The sequence below is a fragment of the Nuphar pumila genome, chromosome 17 (genome assembly GCF_984573655.1).
Source record: "Nuphar pumila chromosome 17, dmNupPumi1.hap1.1, whole genome shotgun sequence".
Taxonomy (NCBI): Eukaryota; Viridiplantae; Streptophyta; class Magnoliopsida; order Nymphaeales; family Nymphaeaceae; genus Nuphar; species Nuphar pumila.
In genome coordinates, this window is record NC_143265.1 from 65,684,497 (window position 1) to 65,709,034 (window position 24,538).

The following is a 24,538-nucleotide window of genomic DNA, read 5'->3' on the forward strand; positions in this document are numbered from 1 at the left end:
TTTGCTCTCTTTGGTATCACTCTATCAGATTCCTTCTTCTCTATTGCAAAAACCACCCACCTTTTCTCTTTTCTCTGTATTGTATATATTTTTTCATGGTTTCCTTCCTCTTCTGCATTGGCGTGTGAGGGACTGTGCCACAACCTTCTTCACGACTGCTCCAAAAAAGAAGACAAGCCATTTACTCTGCTGCCATTTTTGCCAAAAGGAGAAAAAGAAGTTTTTTTCTTCTTCTGTCTTTCCTGTTACATTGGTCAATGAATACATGAGAGCATAGTCAAGCAAGTTTTCTGCTTTTTCATCTTTCCCTCTTGTTTTTGTTTGTCATGCTTAGATTGATGAAAATGGATATGTGGGTACTCCTCAATTCTGTAAATCTGTGTGTTTTTTGAAGTTGGGTGTCTTTTTTCCTGGAAAAGAAGAGCAAGAAGAATAAGAATCTTGTGGTGGTGGTGGGGGAAGAGAGAAGGAAAAATGGGGTGTGCGAGCTCGAGAATGGAGAAGGATGAAGCATTGTTGTTGTGTAAGGAGAGGAAGAGATTCATCAAGATGGCAATCGATCGAAGATATGGTCTGGCTGCCGCCCATGTCGCCTACATTCAATCCCTTCGCAATGCCGGGAATTCCCTCCTGCGTTTCGTCGAAGCTGAAGCGGTTCCGGAATCTTCCACCTCAACTTGTGCAACCACAGAGACCACGGATCCCCACATTGCCTTTGCGGACAAATCCTCGCCCTCTCACTCCAACTTCCCTTCCCCCTTGCCCGGTGGTGCCGCCAGCGGCGCCATCGATTCGCCCAACCAAAGTAGCCCATTGTCGCCGATCTTCATATCGCCCCCTCGGACTCGATCCACTGTTAATTTCATGAAGTCTGGTGGGAATGTGGTCGCTTCAACATTCAAGCAGAGGGCCCCCGAGCTCGTCTCGGTCGGATTCATCGAAGATTCCGATTTCACTATGTCCCCCACGTTCCTCCCTCCCCCACCTCTGACCGGGTTGGATTCGTCTTGGGATTTCTTTGATGAAGAATCTGATGTTTTTCTTCCCCATTTAGGAAGGGATGGGTTCTCCATGCCTCACGAAACTTCTGTTAACAATTCGCCTATTCTGAGCTCCCAACGCAACGGTGCGAGAATCGCTCACGCTTATACATTCAATGGGTTTTCCTCCGAGAGATTCGATACGGAAGCTCCTCCTGAGAAGCAAGAAGCCCGGAATGCAGAGAAACACGGCGTGGTTCCTGATGATGGTGGTGAAAATAAATCACTTATCGGGGCAGGGGAGGTGCAATCAGCTAGCAATGCTCTAGAGCTCAGAGAACCTGGGAGGGAAAAGAATGCGGCGGAGAAGGAAATGTGCTCGGAAAGAGAGGAAGCATCAGAATTCATAACACATCGGGCCAAGGATTTCTTATCAAGCAGTAAGGAAATCAATCATCTGTTCCAACGGGTCTATGAAGCAGGAAAGGAGGTCTCTAGGATGCTCGAAGCCATAAAAGTTCAACCAACTTGTACAGAGTTCAGAGGTAGATGCAAGCAGCTCCTGGCATTCTTATGTGTTTGCTTATATCATGATATGTTCATCGTTTTGTGCATGGACATATCAAATTCATCAGTTTTTCATACCATTCTTTCCATCATGTGGCGGTTATGACCATTTATGCACCAGAGTGACCTGCTTTCGATAATTTGTCCTCTTCCCTACTGGGTAGGGAGATTATAGTCGTCTATTTTTGTTTCGAACTATAATTTATTTGCCTCAGGGTTCACTCAATCCTTGTTCCTCATGGTAGGCTTAAAACCACTGCTTTATGTTAAGTGTCTTCACAGAGATTGTCATCATTTCCGGATGATGTCAATATTCATTACTGCAAAGCCTAGCTGCACTGTATATGGTTTTCTTTGGGGTCAGGATGATCTTGTTTTAGAGTGTTGATATTTATTTCGATGTACATTTTCATGATTCAGCTCTGGGCATTCTTAACACGTTGAACCTCTTAAATTTTTTGTAGATGTTCCCCAACTTGTTACCAGGGTTATTTCTTGGCATCGTTCAACATCATCACGCTCGTTCTCATCCAAGAATCCTCTTGCTTTGGGATCAAAGGATGACATTGATGATAGTAGCAGTGACTTTGTTGAAGATTTCTGCATGATCTCGGGTAGCCATTCGTCTACTCTGGATAGGATGTACGCATGGGAGAGAAAACTTTACGATGAAGTAAAGGTATCAATGTGCACACACCTCTTCAAATATCTAAAAATATCCATTTTTTCATGTCCAATTTTTGGATTATTTCCTTTGAATGCCAAATCTAACCTGCTTTTCTTTATGTTCATATGTCTCCAATGCAAAATTAAGTCATAATTGCAATTTGTAGAATTGTTGCACAGCATAATAAAATGTGTTATGGCATATGAAAGTGAATGATTTGGTTGCAGTTGCACAGCTTAACACAATGCATTGAGGGCATGCGAGAGGGAGGGATTTCTTTCTTGTTTCATCTATTTTTTTGAAAATGAGTTGGCATCCAGGCCTGTCTTAATGGAACTCCACCCCTCTGTTTGGTGGGTCTTCCTATACGAGATGTGTCACTTGAGTGACGCAATGTGGCCATCACATGTAAGAGTGGATATCACATGATTTATTGGACTCCTGAACGCAAACTATCTCTCAAAACCATCATATACTGGGAAGAAGTATTCATGAGTGGCATTTTGGCTAATGAAGTGATTCATTCTATTAGTGTGACAAAAGGACAATATTTTATCAAAATTGTTCAAGGCTTTAAATTTTGATCAATAGGGTTTCTCTTGTGGTGCCTTTAAGGTGTGGAATTTGGTTGTAATTGGACGGTAAGGATTCTAGGAGTTGATATGTTCAGCAGCCATTGCCAACAGTTTTGAAGGAGTTATTGCTGAATACCTTAAGCCAGAAACTGACTTGCACCAATGTGAACTACTGTCCTTGGTTGGCAAAAGGTTGTGACTTCTTATGAGGAAGGTTGTTTCTATCCTCTAGATTTTTTCAACTGTCGGACTTTGAGGTTTCCCTAGTCCTATTCATGTTTTGCCAACAGTATTCTTTTTCTTTGTTGAGAAGGTTATTAACATGTCTAGAGAACTTGGTTTAAATTTTTGTTAGTATTTAGGCAATCTATCTTCAGGTGTGATATTAGGGCCCTTCCAATGAAGCATTGTGCAAGGGTTGCTTTAAGGAGTCCCATTGAACTTCCAGGAGAATTTGGGGCAATCAAGCACTAAGGGGGCATTTGCATGTCACGGAATGCGGCAACCCATTCTGTGGATTCCTCTGCCGCAGAAATGGAATCAAACCCCCCAATGGGAACCGTTTTCAGGAAATCCCACGTCCAGCGTGTAAATGGATTCCACTGTTTGTTTTGTCACTGTGGGCCCCGCGGAAATGCATGCCCGTCGATGCGTTTTCGCGGAAACAACACTTTCCGTGACACACAAACGCACCCTAAAGGTGCACTCTGAAATTCATGGTTGACAATTTTGGAAATTAATTTTGGATCGGGTGCATGCGACTCGGGTAAGTGAAGGTTTTTGTTTAGATTATTATAATAAATAACAAATATTAAAACTATATTTTTCATACTATAAAAGAACAAATTTTGGTGAAGTATCATTTACATTTTGCTAAATTCAACATGACAATGCCCAACAAGTAATTCTAAATCACTTGACATCCAAAAATCTAAAAGAAGAAAGATGTTGGGAAAGTCGAAAAGAAGAACTAGATTGGAAGATGAAGAAGGTTTCCTTCCAAGAATGTCAGTGAAGCTAGTCTCGATTGGTGGGGTTTCAAGAAGTTGCCTATCAAAAACAAGATATCCTCACAATTTTGATTTTTCACTTTTTCAAGACATCAGCTGGCTATTTGGGCACACAACATTTTACAAAAACAAAAAAGGTGCTACTTCGTTGAAATAAGTTTAGAGAGAGAGAGATGAGGTGGTCAATTTTTGTCTACTGATAGAGTCCCTCTTCATGGGCAAGCTTTGCCAACTTGCTAGAAAGTTTAATGATGCCTGAAAGAACAGATTCTGGTGTTGAGCTCGAGATATCACTGCCTAAACAAGAGGGGAAATAGTTATTGGGTAAGGTTTTTAAATCCTCTTCCTTTTGTTTTTAATGTTTAGCATATTAAAAGAAATATTATATAAAAGCCTTTGAATAGGCTGTCATTTTTGACTCATGACTCAGCTGAGTCGATGAGTCAAGTGAGAAACTCAGCCTAGTTTGAGATATTACCGAGTCACTTATGTTTTGACTTGCTAAGGAGCTGATCTGAGACAACTAGGCAGTCATGAGATGACCGGCTGAGTTTGCCAATTATGGTTGGTAGGATCACTTTAATCAAATGTGTCCTCATTAGTGTCCCATCATATCTCATATAAAATAATGGAGCATAGGCTGATTAGAATGTTTACATCTTTTTCTTGGGATAGGAACAATAATTCAAGACATAGCACATTTTTTTTGTTAGCTAAGATTATGCTACCGCTGAGTTTGCCAATTATGGTTGGTAGGTTCACTTTAATCAAATGTGTCCTCATTAGTGTCCCATCATATCTCATATAAAATAATGGAGCATAGGCTGATTAGAATGTTTACATCTTTTTCTTGGGATAGGAACAATAATTCAAGACATAGCACATTTTTTTCGTTAGCTAAGATTATGCTACCGCTCATCAATTGGTTATGCACACAAGTTAAGGGTGACAAGGAAAAGCTTTCATCAATAAATGATGTTGGCTACTAATGAAAAATGATGGAGGATCTTTCAAGATTGTCAAGTCAAAATCTGGGTTGTGAGATTGGTCTTGGGAATGGAGTCAGAGCTACCGTTGGAAGCTAGGTCACATGGATATAGACATGTACGTGGACTCAACATGCATGTTTGACGCGCATTCATCAATTTTACAAAATTTAGGGTATGAGATCAAACTTACACATATCCATGTAGAGTATTACATTGTTAGAGATATAATATTAAGAGGCAACAATCAACATGATGGCATTTATGTAATATTAATATAAATAATTTAGAAGTGTTAATATAGAATTGAAATGATTCCGCAGTTAAAAATCAGTCACATATAAATCAAATACATGTTTAGCTTTTAATTACAGTTGTTCCTTTATAAAATAATATCATACCATTTCATATGAATAAAAGAATTTTTTTCTTTAATTGCCTCTTGCTTTCAAGGTCTGTTGTAGTTAAAAATTATAATGCATCAAACTGTTTTGAGTAATGGAGTTCCATCTTGACCTTCTGATGCAGAATAGCATGTAAGAATCCATTTTTAAGGTCCAATTGAAAAAGAACCCAAACCGAAGTTATTGCCAGCGATAGAATTATCTGAATGTTGCTCATGCAAACCACTCGGTTGTTACGCCTATGTTTGGGCCATCCCAGCTGGCTTAATACCTATGACCAATCTATGCTAGGCCCAGTTACATGATGAGCTAGGTGGCGCCTAAATTTTGGGGCTGACAAATTCAATTTGTTGGACAGTTTGCTGTGGTTCCATATATTGACAATGTGCATATCATGTGTTTGAGAGTCTCCTACTGTGAAAGTTCTAGTCCTGATATGTTCAGTTTTGACGTTAATTATTGAATGCCGTTCTACAATTTTTTAGGCTAGTGAATCTGTTCGGAGGGAATATGATAGGAAGTGTAGCCAACTCAGACATCAGTTTGCAAGAGATGTGAAAAAACAAGCAATAGACAAAACTCGGGCTGCTGTTAAGGATTTGTACTCAAGGACCAAAGTTGCAATTCAGGCGGTAGAGTCAATATCTAAGAGAATTGTGAAACTGAGGGATGAAGAGCTGCAGCCTCAATTGTTAGAGTTGATACAGGGGTATGTCTCTTATTTTCCTTTACATCTTGAATTTCTTTAGGAATTGTAGATAAGTTTTTCCAATGATGGTTCTTGTTTAATTGTTTCTTTCTTGCAATATGACTGTTTTGTTCATTCTTTCTGAAGGACTGGATCTTTATTTGGATGATATGCATGAACTTATGCCAAAATTGTAGCCTTTATCAGCTTGTGTCTTTATTGACAAATTATTGGATAGCAACCTAGTTTTCTGTTAGTCAAATGAGATAACTGGATGGTTAGGTTGCACTATCATAACTGATTGTCTATTAGAAGAAAAAAATTTAATTGAGGGGTCTCGAGTTCGAATCACATTGGAACTTTCCCCCTGCCTGCCTATCAGAAAAACCCAGTTTTATATCAAGTTTCGTTATGCATTTGGTGTAATGAAATACGCGGAATTAGATATAGAGAATGCTAAAGCATACCCAATGTGCTATAAAGGACAACCACAAGAGCAATAGTAATGAACAAGTTCACAAGGGACAAATACAAAAGTCACCAAAGAGCTTACAAAATAAAAAGGGAATGTTATTGAGCAATAGGGCTTGGAAAAGCCTACATTACGATGGAGTGAGCACCCTTATTTATACAGCTGAAAAAGGGAGAGAGAGAGCTGAAAAAGGAGACAGCATTGGGGGCTCAACTAGGAGCGACTCTTAGTTGGGACCCCCAATGCAATACACTAAATAAAACAAAAAAAAGGATAAACTAAAAATAAGAAAAGGAAATAAAGAAAAGAAAAACAATAAAAAAAAAATAACAATACTGCCCCTATTGGGCAGATTTATAGAAACACCCATTATCGAGTATGAAGTAACACACACACACACACACACATATATATATATATATATATATATATATATATATATATATATATATATATATATATATATATATATATATATATATATATATATATGTGTGTGTGTGTGTGTGTGTGTGTGTGTGTGTGTGTGTGTGTACTTAAGCACATGTTTTAACACCCTCCCTCAAGCTTTACAGGGAGATGATCAAAAGCTTGTTAAGTAGAAAGATAAAGCGAGGAGCGGCAAGAGCTTTGGTGAAGAAGTCTGCCAACTGGTACTCGGATATAACATATGGTAATGTGATAGTCCCTCTTAGATATTCGTCACATACATAGTGACAATCTATCTCAATGTGTTTAGTACGCTCGTGGTAGGTGTGTTGCTTGCGATATAAATCACGCTTTTATTGTCACAACATATCTTCGAAGGTGTAGAGATGATTATGCTCATATCACTAAGAAGGTTGCGAAGCCATACATGCTCCATGGTTGTAGTGGCCATTGCACGATATTCAGCTTCTGTTGAGGACAAAGATACTTTGTGCTGCTTCTTGCATATCTAGGAAATCATAGAGTCACCTAAAAACACACAGAAACCGGTAGTTGAGAATCTATCATTGGGATTTCCTCCACAATCAGCATCAATCAAATCAAGTGACGAAGATGAAAAAAGAAAAACTCTCTTGGTTATAGTGTTCTTAATGTATCTGATGATTCTTAAAACTGCACTCATGTGCACCGTTGTAGGTGCATGTTGAAACTGACTGACTGAATGAACTGCATGAGCAATGTCTGGTCGAGTGATAGATAAGTATGTCAGAGACTCGCCAAGTTGACGATAGGGAGTAGGATCTTCAAGAAAAGTTCCATCTTCCAATCTTAATTTGACATTGATAACTTCAGGGGTTTTTGTCTTCTTGTCGTTAGAAATGCTGGACTTTGAACAAATGTCAGCTGTAAATTTCATTTGAGAAAGAATGTACCCTCTACGGGAGTACGCCATTTCAATACCTAAGAAATCTCTTAAGAATCCAAGATCAGACATGTCAAAATTTTCTTTTAAAACTTTCTTGATATCATTAATTTTCTGCTTATCACTTCCAGTGATAATCATATCATCTACGTAAAGCAGAAGAATAACCACCAAAGACCCTGTACTTTTCACAAAAAAAACAATGTCAATATAGTAAGACCGAAAACCCAAACGTGTCATTACATTGCTAAATTTATTATGCTAAGCTTTTGGGGCTTGTTTTAATCCATATAATGTTTTGTTAAGTTTAAGGATTTTATCATTACAAATACATACCCCTGGCGGAGGATCCATGTAAACCTCTTCATTTAAAAATGCATTTTTAACATCTAATTGATAAATAGACCATTTTTTAATAGAAGCAATAGCAATAAGGGTCCTAACACTGGTCATTCTAGCAACCAGGGTGAAGGTTTCCTCGTAATCAATATCGTATTCTTGAGAGTATTCTTTAGCTACTAACCTAGCTTTGTAGCGTTCTAAGGACCCATCGCTCTTAGTTTTGACTTTATAGACCCATCTGCATCCTATAAATTTCTTTCCCATAGGTAATGAAGTTATTTCCCAAGTTTTTGCCTTTTTAAGAGCACTAAGTTCTAAGTTCATGGCTTCAACCCATTGGGGAAAATTCTTAGCTTCATTATAGTGGGATGTTTCATGGAATGAGTGTAACACAATTAGGCATGTCTTATATTTTGGTGTTAGTGAATCATAGGAAACAAACCTGTTAGGGGGATTGGAGATACGACTGGATCTTCTAAGTGAAGTTTCCTCTATGCTAGAATCCTGAGAGTATTTTTCCAATGCATTCATGGGAACTTGTTGACTACGCCGAATATAGGTTTCAATTGGTCTACTATCAATGATATTATTTTCATCAACATTTTCATTTTCAATATTGTCCAAAGGAGTGTCTTCTTGGTCATTCACGGAATTTTCATTAGGAATCACTTTTTCTTGAGGAAGAAGATCAAACAAGAATGCATATTCGCTTTCATTAATGTTTTTAGTTCTTTCAAAACCATTTTCATTTTCCAAAAAGGTTACATCTTTAGACACATATAGTTTGTTATTTTTGGAGTCGAAGCATCTAAATCCTTTTTTATTTTCTCTATAACCTAAGAATACACATTCAATAGCTTTTGGTGATAATTTATCTCTTTTATGTGAAAGAACAAAACATTTACAAAAAAAAATTCTTAACCTATTGAAATCAGGTATTCTTTCAAATAGTTTTTCATAGGGAGATATATTTTGCAAAGATGATGAGACCATTCTATTTATCAAATAAATTGATGTTAGAGCGGCTTCGGCCCAAAATTTTTTTTTTTTAGAATTTCTTTTGAAATAAGAAGTCCTAGTGGTTTCCAAAATGTGTCTATGTTTTCTTTCGGCTAAACTCTTTTGTTGCGGAGTTCTAGGACAAGATTTTTAATGGCAAATTTCATTAGTTTCTAGATAATTTTGAAACTCTTTTGACAAATATTCTCCACCCTAATCGGACCTAAGGATAGAGATATTACTTGAGAATTGATTTTTGACAATCATATAAAATTTCTTAAAGAATGAGAAGGCATCAGATTTTTAAGTTAAGAAAATAAATCCATACATATCTAGTAAAGTCATCAATAAAAGTAACATAATATGAATATCCCCCCTTTGATATGATAGGAGAAGAGCCCCGCACATCCGAATGAATTAATTCAAAAGGTCTCTTAGGCACAAAAGTTCTATTTGGAAAATGAGTGGATTTCCTTTCTCCAAAGATACAATCCTTATAAACAATTTTTTTTTTATTACAAAAATTTTTCCCAAAGGGAAAAGAATACATTTTTGAGAAACTTGGATGTCCAAGTCTTTTGTGCCAAGTCTCGAAATATTTCTTGGACATAATTACAAAAAGAGTTGGTGAGGAGTTTCAAGTAGTTCATGTAATAGAGATCCCCCCTCCTATGGCCTTGCCCAATCTGCTTTCCGGACCGTAGATCCTGCACAAAGCAATGCTTCTTTGAGAAGGAGATTTCACATCCATGATCACAAATTTGAGAAACGGAGAGAAGGTTTAAATTTAGTTGTGGAACAACTCTAACACTTGGCACAAGAAATTTTTTAATAGAGCTTAATGTTCCAACACTTTTGATTTGCAAAGATGTTCCATCGGCAGTTGAAACATAAGAGGTTTTTGAATTAGAACATAAGTCGGATAACTCATTTTCAACCGGTGTTATATGAAAAGAAACTCCTAAGTCAAGGATCTAAGAAGACATACTTGAAGGAGAGGAAGAGGCAATGGCAGCACTGGATGTAGATGGAGATTTGAGTAAGATTTGAAGTGCCTCCGATAGTTGAGCAAGAGAAAATGAATCTTTTCCTTTGGGTAAATCTTCCTTCCTTGTGGTTTCTTCAACGGAAGCAACTCTAGGTTTGGGAGCTTCATTTATCTTGGGACAATTAGGTCTAATGTGTCCCGGCTCTTGACAATGATGACATATGACCTTCTTATAGTTACCATTATAGCCATTATGCCTCCCAAAATGTGGAGGCTTGTAGGTCTTACATCTTCACTAGCCACCCACTTGGGTTCTAGGAGAGAGAGCTCATCCCATAAGAGACTAAGAGAGCTAAAGTAGTCACGAACACACATGTCCCCTTGCTTAATGGTACAAATCTTTTCTTGAAGAAAAAAATTGTCTAGCGAGGTCTTTTTGTGTGTACATACCTTTCATGAAAAACCATATCTCGTTAGTTTTACGGAATTTGGCAATATTTGCACAAATTTTTAACTCCACATTGTTCATAAACCATGCAAGTATTTTTGCATGTTTACTCTCCCAATCCTCAATCTTGGATTGATATTCTTCAATTGCCTTGATTCACACACCTCCTTCTAAAGGCTTTTCTTGATCTCCTTCCATTTTGGTAAGTTGAAGTTGAGGTTTCAGAACGGTGCCCATTATATAACCCCAAAGCTTTTTGCCTTTGAGGTTGTTCTCTATAGAGGATGCCCATACTAAATAGTTTGAACCATTTAGCTTGAAAGAAAGATCTCTCTTTTGTTCACCCTCCATGGTGATTAAGAGAGAGGCACAAGAAGAGAGATACAAGAGAATACACTTTAACAAGAATCAAAAGCACAACCTAGCTCTGATACCATGTAATGAAATACGCGGAATTAGATATAGAGAATGCTAAAGCATACCAAATGTCCTATAAAGGACAACCACAAGAGCAATAGTAATGAACAAGTCCACAAGGGACAAATACAAAAGTCACCAACGAGCTTACAAAATAAAACGGGAATGTTATTGAGCAATAGGACTTGGAAAAGCCTACATTACAATGGAGTGAGCACCCTTATTTATACCGCTGAAAAAGGGAGAGAGAGAGCTGAAAAAGGAGACAGCATTGGGGGTCCCAACTAGGAGTCCTTGGGCCCCAACGGTCATATTAATTACCGTTGGGGGTCCCAACGACTCTTAGTTGGGACCCCCAATGCAATACACTAAATAAAACAAAAAAAGGATAAACTAAAAATGAGAAAAGGAAATAAAGAAAAGAAAAACAATAAAAGGAAAAATGACAATACTGCCCCTATTGGGCAGATTTACAGAAATACCCATTATCGGGTATGAAGTAATATATATATATATATATATATATATATATATATATATATATATATATATATATATATATATATGTGTGTGTGTGTGTGTGTGTGTGTGTGTACTTAAGTACATATGTTTTAACATTTGGATGTATTTATAAATGGGTGGTTTTTATTTATGTTTTTTCTGAATATTTTTTTGGTTGTTTGGATGAATTATTTCTGTTTATTGTTTAGAACTTTTTTTTTACAAAATAAGCAGAAAATCCCTCATTTCAAAAACAAAAGGTGGGAGGAGTATTTGTGTTTTTTTCTTTTTGTTTATTTTCTAAAAATCCTACAACCCCTGACATTCTTTTCCTCTATCAACCACCCTCCATTGCAACGGTCCCCCTCTGACCCTTCTCCTTTTATCAATGTTCTCTCCCTTTCCCCAACCCCGGAGCCTCCCACCGCCACCATCCTCTTTTCTCTCCAATCACCACCACCACCCTCTTCCCTCTCCAATCACCACCACCCTCTTCCCTCTCCGATCACCACCACCACCACCACCACCACCACTACCCTCTTCCCTCTCCAATCACCATCGGATTCCATATGAAGAAAGGACATGAGCATGCCATGGGAGGGTGTGTTTAGGGTTCTGCCTAGAAATGAGGACGCGGAAGAGGCAGTCGGGGCCATAGTCACAGATATGGACTATATTTTGAAAATATTGCAATAATATCATTGTAAATTCATAAAATGATATTAAAGGCAAAATCTAATGATATTTTGAAAATATTGGAAATTTACATATCAAGATTATATATCAAGATGTTATCAGTTACTTTTACTTTTTTACTTCTTTTTCATATCTAAAATATGTTTTCTGTTTTATTTTCTTGGATTACATGTGCATTTTATTATTTAGACATGTTGTTTTCTTATTTCTGCTGCATATATATATATATATATATATATATATATATATATATATATATGAGAACTGAACATATTAGGCCCCATTTCTCGTGCCCCGGTTTGCCTCATAGGTTTTAAGTGTTTTGTGATAGATCTGAACCAGTAGATGTCTTTAGCATGCTTGATTTAGTGAGAATCGACTCTTTGATCATGTTTTTTCAACGGAAAAACATATTTTTCTGAGCCGGGAAAAACTGGTACCTTCATAGCCATTGATTTTGGATCACTGCAAAAACCTGTATACAGGTTAGATTCCGGCGATCCAAAAGCCGGTTCCCACTAAACAAAACCTATAGATCACATCTACGGTGTTAGACGTAGAAAAAATACTTAAAACTATGATTTTTTAAGGGGCCTAACAAGACCTAACGGAAAAGGGTTCCTAAGGAACACATTACTCTCTCTATATATAATTTTTAACTGCTGAGATTTTCTTGATATTTTTTCCAAGATTTATCAACTAAACTATATTATCACAAGAAGTTGCCTTTTCGAGATACAGCTGGGACCGATATTTGTCACTATGGTTGGGGCTCTTTACTGCCTGGAGATGGATGTAAAGGATATTTGTCACTATGGTGAGCTCTGCTGTTGCATTTTTATTTAAAAAAAATAAAAAACGAATGTGTGTTTATAAATGTAATTCTTATTTATTGTTTATAAAGGATAAATGATAAATAGACCCAGACAAGGCCTATAACAAACATTTACCATGTCCATACCTTATGTACTGAACACAAGACTACCCTTTTCTCACAGAACTTTTTAATAACTTTGAAGGCCTTCTGTTTTGGTCAATTTTGAAAGGCTTTCTGAAATGAAGCAATGTGCAGTTTGAATCGAATCAACCACTGTTCTTGGATCAACTTTCTCAAATAAATAACCATGTGGGAATGCATTTTTATCCTATTCCTCCAATCATTGAAACTCTCAACTAAAACTAACTGCCATGGATAGAATAACATGTATGTTTTCCAGCTTCCCTATCGGACTGGATGTCTCGTCATAATCTAATTCATTTTGCTACATGTACCTTTGACCACTACTCTCATTTTGAAGTAATCTATGCTGACATCAGGTTTATGCTTCACTTGGTATACCCATCGGCATCCGATTGCATTCTTTTTTAGTCAGTGGACCGTGGTTTATAATCTCCCAAGTGACATCTGTGAAGTGCATCCGCTTTCCTAACTCATAGCTTTGATCCATCTGGATTCTGGAACTATCTTTGGCTTTCATGGTAGATCTATGCCTCCATTACATCTTGAATAGCTGCCATAAAAATAAAATAAAAAAATCAGTGGAAGAGTCATAACTAACAAACTATATATGATAGATTGCCAAACTCTTTCTGAATGAAGAAGAATTGGCTGCTCTGTTGCATGTTCAGGATCACATTTTGCAGTTTGTGTTGGCTGGTACTGCATTCCAACATGATTTTTGCAGTGATCAGCACTTGATTCTTCAAAATCTTCTCCAATTCTCAAGTTTGTGGCCATGTCTCTTCTAATATACACCTGAAGAGGTCTGCCCATCATTGGGCAGCTTGATGCACTTGAGCAAGGTTGTCCGTATCGTGTCGTATCATACGATACGTATCGTTACTTTTGGGGTTTACGATATGATACACACTCGTATGACGATATAAGTGTGTATCATACCCATATCGGGCCAAAATTAAAGATTTATATCAAAGTAGAAATCAGGCTCCATACTCTTCCAACAAAGATGGCATCAAATGATCCGGCATAGCAATGGGACACTCAAGTAATGAGTGGAAATTGATTGAAAATCGAGTGCAACTATTGTCATAATATTTTTGTTTATGTATTATGAAGGTATAAGTCTTGAGGCATGTTCTTAATTGCAACACATTTAATATTTTTCATTGTTCTTGTGAGATAGTTGATGTTTGATGATGTCTTATGCAACTCATAGAGACATAAATGCTTCATATGTGATTTTATGGTTGTATTTTGTGCAATTCATCATTATTTGATGTGATATGATTTTTTTAGAATTTTTACTATTTTTTTGGACTTTTCTTGATTTTTTTTGGATTTTTTAAATTTTTTATTAAAAATGTAATTTTTATGATACGTTTATGATACGATATGGTGTTACTATTAGCTCGACCGATACGGGTAACAATACACTACTTAGAACCTTGCACTTGAGAACTGTCTCCAAGTAAGCAAGCAACATGCTGATTATCACATAAAAAAACTAGATTCATTAAGACCTTGTTGGTGGTGTGGAAATGTTTTGGTTGTGGTCCTCATGTGATGACAATGAAAATCTCCAAAATCAGGTTGTGCACCTCATGTTGATGATACAGCTGGCTGCAAATCCTTCACATGCCAGGAAGCTCGAAACCTTCCATGCACAACTGTTTCTTCATGAATATTCTTAGGGCGTGTTTGTGTGTCACAGAAAATGGGCTGTTTCTGCAGAAACACATCGACGGGCATGCGTTTTTCGTGGGGCCCACAGTGACAGCACAAACAGTGGAAAGTGCCGTTTCTGCGGAGAATCCTCGACGGGCATGCCTTTTTACACGCTGGACGCGGGTTTTCTGCCGAAACGGTTCCCGGGGAGGGGGGGGGTCCGATTCCTTAATCTCAAACTTGTTTTTGTCAAAGATAAACACCTGAATTCTTTGACAATCATCATAACCACTGAATCTTCATATCTCAGCATGTGGTGAGAACTTATTGCGAAGAGTATCCACATGCACAGATCAAAAACCTCCAAACCACAAAAATGAATAATATCCTGATTTGCCAAAGAAAACATGATATAGAGACTGGTCATCCAACACTTAACTAGGCATGCGATTATTGAGGATACACAGCTGTATGAAAGGTCTTAGCCCATAAATAATTCCAAAGTCCAATTGGATGCAGCATACCCAATGCAGTCTTTATATGTGCTAATGTTTCTTTTCGACACATTATTTCATTGAGAAGTGTTAGAACCAGAAATTTCATGCTTAATTCCACTATCCAAGAGGTATTATTTAAAAAAGGATAAGGTATATATAAAACTGGTTCTCAAAGTAGACCTTATAACTGTTGAGCACAAGAAAGACAGCTGGCTTATGTTTGAGGAAGAAAATCTATATATAACAATTATAGGCATTCACGAATATAACATAAAACAAGATTTATATAGTGACATGGGGCATGTTCCCAAACATCAGAAGGAAATAGTTGAAAAAGATAAAAAGTTCTTTCATTTATTTGATTAAGGGTAACAATTGACACCTGAAGACTCGACAGATATTGCACACCTTTACGTCGGATTTATTAATTGAACTCAAAGACATAACCACTAGAACAGAAAAAACTAAGCAAGTCGTCGTGACAATACCATAACTCAAACCTTTGTTATAACTTTGGACACTTGGAATTAACGCAGATAACAGAAACTTGACAGTGTGGAGAAATGTAATTCTAGTATATTACTATTATTAGGCAGTACCTACTCATGTATCATTCTTGTACTTTGTCATAGCAAGTCTGTAGAAGTCAAAGATAAGAGAGAGCATTTTGGTCCAGTTTGCAGTAGGGATTTAAGGGGGTCCAGTTTGTAGTAGGGATTTAAGGGGGTCAACCCCTATAACTGTTGTAATTCTCCCATTTCTAGCTAATGAAGTCTTATTGTTTGCCTCTCATCTTTCCTGCTTCTTCTATGCATCTCCATTGAATCTTTGTGCTTTAATATGGTATCAAAGCCATATTTGCACAAAGAAGAAGGATTTGATCGTGTTGGAGAGGAAGAGTCTTTCATCCTTACATTGGGACAACAAGAAGGATGACTTGATTGTTAAGTTTGACTTCAGATTCTGATAGTCCTTGATTTTAGAAGACCTACAAATCAAATTTCATCCATTTTGGAGGATTGGATTTTTAAATATTTTTTGGGTTTCATAGGAAACTCGGGTCAGATTTGGGAAGATCATTGATTTTGGTCTGATTTTCTATTTTTGAGGACCTGGATTACATCCATTGAGGTTATTTTTGGTCTAAAAGTGTGTTAAAACTAGTTTCATGGTAGATTTTGGTGCTTTTGATGAGATTTGTTGGGTTTCTGGGAGGTCTATACCAAGCAGTAACTTGTTTTTGGACATTTCAATACAATCCAACTATTGGATGGTGTTGATTTTGTGTAGTAGCACTGTGTTTCAGCAAGGCTATAAATCTTGGGAAGAGGTGACATGCTCTAGTTCTTGATCTTGTCTTCAATATTTGTGTGCAGCATCTTGATGGATTCTTTCTCTATACAACATATTTGAGTTTGTTTTTGCTGTGCTTATTGTTTTTGTTCAGCATCTTGAAGTTGTAATTGAGGGTTGTTGAATCATGGAGAAAGAAAGTGTCCAACTCATCCCAGTAAAGTTGGATGGGATCAACTACCTTGTTTGGTTGAGTTCATGTTACGGTAGTCAAATGATTTGGTTACGGTATCTTCAATGAGTTTAAAACCAAGCTTGATGAGGAGGATGTTTATGAGAGAATGGAAGAAAGAAAATGCTAAATTTGAAGTCATGATTGTTGGGTTTAGTAGAGCAAAATATTGCCATCAACATTGTTAAATTTGAAGAAGCAAGAGAAATAGAACTACCTGAAGCAGATTTATGAAAAATCAACTTGCGCTTGCTGGTTTTAGGGTACGTTTAAATGCCATAAATGTTCCATGTGTTGAATCTAGCATGGTGTCCATGCCAAGATTTGAGGTAAACAAACATTGAATCTAGATCCTTCTATTTGCCAAAATGGGGATAGGGGGGGGGGGGGTTGTGCTGTAGAAATACATGTATTTTGATGTGCAAATCCCACATCCAAATTTCAAAGAGGCCGTCACATGTTTTTGCATCATTAAAGCAATAGGAGACCTCCTTAGCCACTTATTGCTTGTCTCCATAGTAGATCTGTAAGAATATCTGTAAAAATAACAACATATGTTAACCTCTAATTGTCAGATAATAGAATAAATTCAATTATATCTTGGAAAATACAGACTAATGATATAAAAGTTGGCATTTAAAGAAGAGGGATCACTGTAAACGTCCCATGAGCAGATATGTTTCAATTCGATTCGATCAACAACATACAAATTTCAAAATAATGATGGAAGGACATTCTTAACTACTATGCTGCAAAAAGAAGTCAGAAGACGAGGTTCTAATTGATAGAAATCGTGGTTCCTTGTTTCATACACAAGAGCAAGCACCGAATGGGAGAGAGACAAGAGAGCTGCAGAATTCCCAATAACCGACTGAGGTATTGGGCTTCCCATTAAATACATGCTGTTATAATTACTAGGGTACGAAAATACCCATCACACAACAAAGGTATTTTACAATATGCCATTAATGCCTTTAATGAACATGTGCCTAAATATTTAATTAGATGAACTCGAATTGGGTTTGGATAAGATCCAAACCCAGTCGTGAATACATGCTTCTTTTCATCCCCCCTCAAGTTGTACATGGTTTTGAACCATGAACAACTTGCCTTTCAACATCCAGAATCGGTCCTTGATAAGCCCTTTGGTAAACAAGTCAGCAACTTGATCAGTAGTCCGAACAAATTCTGGTTCAATTTCCTTCTCTTCGACTTTCTGTCTTACAAAATGTTGATCAATTTCAATATGCTTAGCACGACTGTGGTAGATAGGATTGAATGACATGTTGATGGCACTTTAATTGTCACATAGGAGAATACATTTAGATATTAATTCTCCTACTTCTGTCAACAAATGTCTAATCTATGTTACTTCAGCTGTAGCAGCTGCTATTAATCTATATTCAGCTTTTGTGCTCGATCTGGCAATAGCCTTTTGTTTTCTACTGCTCCAAGAGACAAGATTTAGGCCAACGAAAACACAATATCCTGACACTGACCTGCGCTCATCTGGATCTCCTGCCCCGTCTGCATCTGTGTAAACAAGAAGTTCATGCATGTTATGTTCATTCATACTCTTTTTATACAAAAGACCATCCCCAACCGTTCCCTTCAAATATCGGAGAATACATTTAACAACTTTCATATGTCCAATACGCGGTTCATGCATGAATTGAGATACCTGATTGACTGAATAAACAATATCAGGGCGAGTAAAAGTGAGATATCGAAGCATCCCCACTATCCTGCGATATCCTGTAGGATCCTCATACAAATCGCCATCTCGGGAATTGAGTTTTTGATGAAGTACACTGGGTGTGCTTAGAGGCTTGCAATCTTTCATACCTGCTTTTATGAGAACATCAATAGTATACTTATGTTGGGTAAGTGTCATGCCTTCAATAGTTCTCTCAACTTCTACTTCAAGAAAATATCACAGTTTACCAAGGTCTTTCATCTTGAACCTGTGGTTCAAGAGTTCTTTGACCTGCTCAATGTGTTCATCAGAGTTACCTGTAATGATTATGTTATCTACATATATCAATAATGAGGTAATTGTGTCTTTACATTTGAATATGAAAAGAGAATGATCAAGAAGCGGACGACTAAAACCATATTTCTCTATTTCAAGAAAAAAACTGTCAAACTAAGATCGTGATGCTTGCTTCAAACCATATATAGCTCTCTTTAATCGACTTACATATTCTTTGGAGTTCCCTTCTGCATAACCAGTGGGTTGTTCCATGTACACTTCCTCCTTTAGAGTTCCATGTAAAAATGCATTTTTTACATTCAGTTGACTGATAATCTACTGATGTTCAATAGCCAATGACAGTATGATTCAAATAGTGCCCATTTCACAATCGGACTGAAGTTCTCATCATAATCTTGTCCTTGCTTCTGGGTGAATCCCTTGGCAACCAGCCTAGCCTTATATCGCTCAATAGTACCATCCGGCTTATACTTTATTTTATACACCCATTTGGACCTAACTACATTTCGATTATGTGGTCTGGGAACAATCTCTCAAGTGTCACATTCATGAAGAGCCTCCATTTCTTCATTCATAGCTTCAATCCATCGCTTAGAATTTGCTGCTTGATAGAAAGTCGTGGGCTGATCTTCCTTACCTAAAGAGGTTAAGAAGAGTTGAAAATTCATAGTGAAATTCTCATAGCTTACCCATCTATCAATAGGATGTCGGGGTCGAGTGGATTTTCTGAGAGCAAAGGATGGAACAAAAGCAAAAGAAGAATTCATCTATTGATTAGAATTAGGAAGAATCCCCTTCTCACGTCGAGAGTAAACAATGCCTTTATACCTTTTAGGAGGCAAGAGTGGATCCGAAATGACACTTTCCTGAGTTCTTTGTACCACATCGAACATGTGGCCCTCATATCTTTGATTACATTCTGAAGGACAAACATCATCAACACTAGAGAAGAGGTCAGAGTTCAACCAGGGGTGATAAACTTCAATTTCATGAAGGGTGTCAACCTTGTGATCAAAATTCAATTCATCAAACACAACATTCTTGGATATTTTGATATGCTTGCTCACGGGATCATAGCATCTGTACCCTTTATAATCATCAGCATACCCCACAAATCTGCACTTCAAGGCCTTATCCTGAAACTTGTGTCGCATTGAACTGTCAACATGAACATAACATACACACCTGAATACTCGCAAATCATGATAATTTGGATGAACACAATGTAAGGAAAGGTAGGGTGATTTGTTTTCCAAGATATTCATGGGCAATCGATTTATGATATGAACGGCTGAATGAAAGGCCTCTGCCCAGAAGGTAACTGGAAGGTTACTATCATGCATCATGCTCATGACATTCTCAACAATATGGCGATGCTTGCGTTCAACAATCCCATTCTGTTGAGGTGTATGAGAGCAAGACACCTGCCTACATATTCCATTTGTCTGGGAAAATTTAATAAAGTCATTTGAGGAAGATTCACCCCCTCCATCACATTGGAAACAAAGGATATTATCAGAGAATTGATTTTGAACAAATAAATGAAAATTCTGAAATAACTTGAATGTTTCAGATTTACATTTCATAAAGAAAATCCATGTATATCGAGAATAGCTATCAACAAAAATGAGATAATACCTGATGCCAGACATGGAGGGAACTGGAGTCGGACATCAAACATCAGAACAAATAACTTCAAAAGGCTTTGAAGCTCTTTTATTAATAGAATGAAATGGAAGAACATGACTCTTACATTGAAGACAACTAGAACATTTCTTATCATCGACATTTAAACTTAGACTTGACTTGGGAATAAGACCGCTAGAAACAAGTTTTTCAATAAAACGACTACTACAATGACCCAAATGACCATGCCAAAGATTTGGCTTATTACACTCAAAAAGACTAAAAACATTTTTAGAAGAAACTGAAGAAGATGATGATGTGAGCTTCAAAGTGGAAGGATTCTTTTGAAACACGTACATATTCTCGTCTGTTTCCTTCAGCGAACGTTTCCCTCGTGTGAAGATCCTTAACACGAATAGAAAAAGGAGTAAACTCAACTAAGGCATTGATGGCATCAACAAGCTTAGAGACAAAAACAATATTTTTCTTGATATTCGGAGCATAAATGACATTTGAAAGAGCAAGGGAAGAAGTAGACCTAAGAATGACAGAGTTTCCAATGTGAGAAATACGATGGTGAGACCCATCTCCAGTGACTATACTATTTTTACCAGCATAGGGAACACGAGTTAGGAGCTTACCAACATCACCAGTGACATGAGTGGCTGCACCAGAATCGACATGCCAAGTGTCATGATCATTTTGTTTTAAGTTCAATTCAGCTAGAGCAGAGAGTAACAACTCCTTGACTTCGTCTCTGTTCTTCAATTTATCTGACCCCTTGCTTGTCTCTGACTGTTTACCTTTATTTTGAGGATTAAACCAACAATTTGCTTTGATATGCCCCCTTTTATTGCATAGAAAACAGGTCGGTATTGATCTTTGCCTTTGCCCACTGGGAGGAATATTAGGTGTAGGTAATATTCCACGACTTCCTTGTCCATTTCTTTCTCGACTCCCTCTATCTTGAAAATCATATCTACCACGTCCTCACCCATAGGCAACTCCTGCGGCAAGAAGATTGTGTGCTCCACCTTGAGAATGAGTATCTTCAGAAAATCCTTTTAAGGTCATCTCATACTGCAAAAGCTTGGCACAAAGATCTTCAAAGGTAGGTAAATCTGACAAACACAATAAGGAAGTAACCATCATATGATAATCCGATCCCAGCCCACTCAAAGTTTGCTGCACCATATCTTTGTCACTAACTGCGCATCCCACGATGGCCAACTGATCTGTAATGGTCTTCATTTTGTTACTCCATGATAGTCATGGGGTCCTTTCTCAGCATTTGAAACTCTTTCTTCAAAAATAATATTCTGGCTTGAGAAACTTGAGAATATGTCTGAACCAATCAATGCCATAATTGCATTGCGGAGCAGTCATCTGGAATTGCCACAAGCACTTCCTGTGACAATGTAGAAGTGATATAGGCAACCAACACCTGATCTCGCTTCATCAAGGATACGTATTCTGGATTTCTGACATAGGTAATAGAACGATCTCTCTCACCATTCTTTTCTTCTTGTGGTATGAACTCTGGAGGAACATGAACAGAACCATCCAGATGTCCAAAAAGGTCCTGACTTCTTATGAATGGTATGATTTGTCGCTTCCAAGTTAGAAAATTGGAATTGTTTAGTTTCTTAGACACGAGTTGACTAAGAAAGTTTGAAGAAAAACCAAACCGAGAGTGAGGAAATGAGTCCATATTCTATCGAAACCAAAAAATAAGAAGAGATAAGAAATAAGAAAATGACTTTATGACAAGGATCCAATTGCGGTTGAATTCTAATGAAAATCAGAACAAAAACTTAATATTAGAAAATTCTGCTGTGAGCCTTTTTTTTTTTTACTATTTGTATGATAAAACTGAGGCAGAAAACCAGAACTATGCAGTAAGAACCTGTTCTGAATTAGAATTTAATCAAAGAGGCACGTTACTTTGAAATTAACGTGTGTTATTTCAGAATATGAGGGAATATAAACAGGCAGTGCGAAACAGGGAAGAATATAGAGAATGATTAACTAATGTGATATTGGTTAATCAGGACAAACCTGGGATCACTTCCAGATCTGAATCTGATGTGCAGTCAACTTGTAAAAGCATTTGACGTGATCCTATTCAAGCCTTGGAATCACACAAAGATCAAATGATGTGAATCCGATCTTGCGTGATTATTTGTGCTGTTAATATATAAGATCACGTGCAACAATAAGGCAAGAGGGAAACAGAGAAACAGAAATATGATAACGTGAAGAAAAATAGAGAAACAGGAAACGTGAACAGTTAGGCTATGAAAAGAAGGCTGTTCAGCAAACAGTGAAACAAAAATATGATAACGTGAAGAAAAATAGAGAAACAGGAAACATGAACAGTTAAGCTATGAAAAGAAGGCTGTTCAGCAAACAGTGAAACAGAAATATGATAACGTGAAGAAATCCAAGTTTTTGGAAGAAAAATACGTTGGACTATGTAAGAAGGAAGAACACGATATTTTGAAGGATTCGATTGATTCGATTTGAAGACAGGAGAAATGATTTGAAGACAAGAAGAATGGAAAGAAGCTTTAGCAAATGAAGGAAGAAGATCCTTAAGCTTGGATCCGACGCTCTGATACCATGATAGAAATCGTGGTTCCCAGTTTCATACACAAGAGCAAGCACCGAATGGGAGAGAGACAAGAGAGCTCCAGAATTCCCAATAGCCGACTGTGGTATTGGGCTTCCCATTAAATACATGCTGTTACAATTACTAGGGTACCAAAATACCCATCACACAACAAAGGTATTTTACAATATGCCATTAATGCCTTTAATGAACATGTGCTTAAATATGTAATTAGATCAACTCGAATTGTGTTTGGATAAGATCCAAACCCAGTCATGAATACACGCTTCTTTTCACTAATTTCCATGGAAATGGCTTTTATTTCCACAAAACACTGTAACTTGGACTCCTTTTTCATTGTAGGGGAAAAGATCGAATATTTCCCGACTCTTTTGGTATTGAAGGTTTTGTCTACATTGTGGGCTTACATTCTTTGAGGAAAGAAAAGGGCATTGAATTAACTGTCCTTGTTCTGCATCCATGTCATAGTTTTAACTTCTTGTCAACACAACTGTTAAAGACTAGAAAAATTAAATTTTGAAAATTTTGATCAAATTATTTTACCTATTCAATATTAGGCTGTCTGCGAGGATGTTCATTAACTTCTTGCCTTTTGCAGGTCAATCAGGATGTGGAAAGCAATGCTTGAATGCCACCATGCACAGTATATAACCATCTCTTTGGCATACTGTACCAAAACCTCAACTGGATCCGATACTGATTCTCGAAGGGAGGCAGCACTTAACCTGTTAAATGAGATCAACTGTCTTAGTGCAAGCTTTGCAAATTATGTAGATGCACAGAAGTCTTACATTGAGGCACTCAACTTCTGGCTCAAAAACTGCATAAGACAGCCTCTGGAGCGGTCTACTAGGGGAAGAAAAATCCCATTCTCACCACGACGTTCTCTTGCTCCCCCTATATTTGTTCTCTGTCGTGATTGGTCGGTTGCCATTGATACCTTGCCAGCAGGAGAAGTTTCAAATGCCATGAAAGCTTTGGGTACAGATGTGCATGCAATAATTCCACAGGCAGATGAAGATCAAAAGCAACAAAAGAAAAGACCCAGAAGTATGGAGAACAGTGTGGAATCAGATAGCCGAGAAGACGGGTCCACTAAAATATCTGAGGCAACACAGTCTAATCTGAGCAGCTTACATGCTGGTTTAAATCTAGTTTTTGACAAGCTGACAAAGTTTGCTGAGGCATCACTGAAAATGTATGAGAACACACGGCAGGGGATGGAGGCTGCCTGTAATGCATATAATGGCTGTAACAACAGGGTGGTGTAATGAACTTCTAGCCAGTTGAGAAGAAGACAATTCTGTACATTATCAGCTGAAAAGAAGGAATAAGCTCTGAGGTCATTGTCATTAGAAAAGCGATGCTGCTCTAAACTTTCTCCTCAAGCATTTTTAACCAACTCTTGGATAGAGTTGGAAAATTTTGTGATGAATAAAAGCTCAGGTGGAGTTCTTTCCCAGGCATGCAAGAATTCAGGGTGCTAGTGGTCTACAGTATGGATGTTGGGGTTTTTGTGTATTCTACATGAACCAATTTCCTTTAGCA

The 24,538-nt window shown here is 37.4% G+C and overlaps 1 protein-coding gene across 1 annotated transcript; it reads left to right on the forward strand.

Moving 5' to 3' along the window:
* Positions 1 to 474: 474 nt before the first annotated feature.
* Positions 475 to 24,261, forward strand: LOC149812073 (nitrate regulatory gene2 protein-like). The gene is made up of 4 exons (XM_089992970.1): positions 475 to 1,525; positions 2,012 to 2,226; positions 5,675 to 5,898; positions 23,589 to 24,261. Exons 1-4 carry the CDS (start codon positions 475 to 477, stop codon positions 24,259 to 24,261), a joined length of 2,163 nt encoding a protein of 720 aa, XP_089849096.1.
* The last annotated feature ends 277 nt before the right edge of the window (positions 24,262 to 24,538 follow it).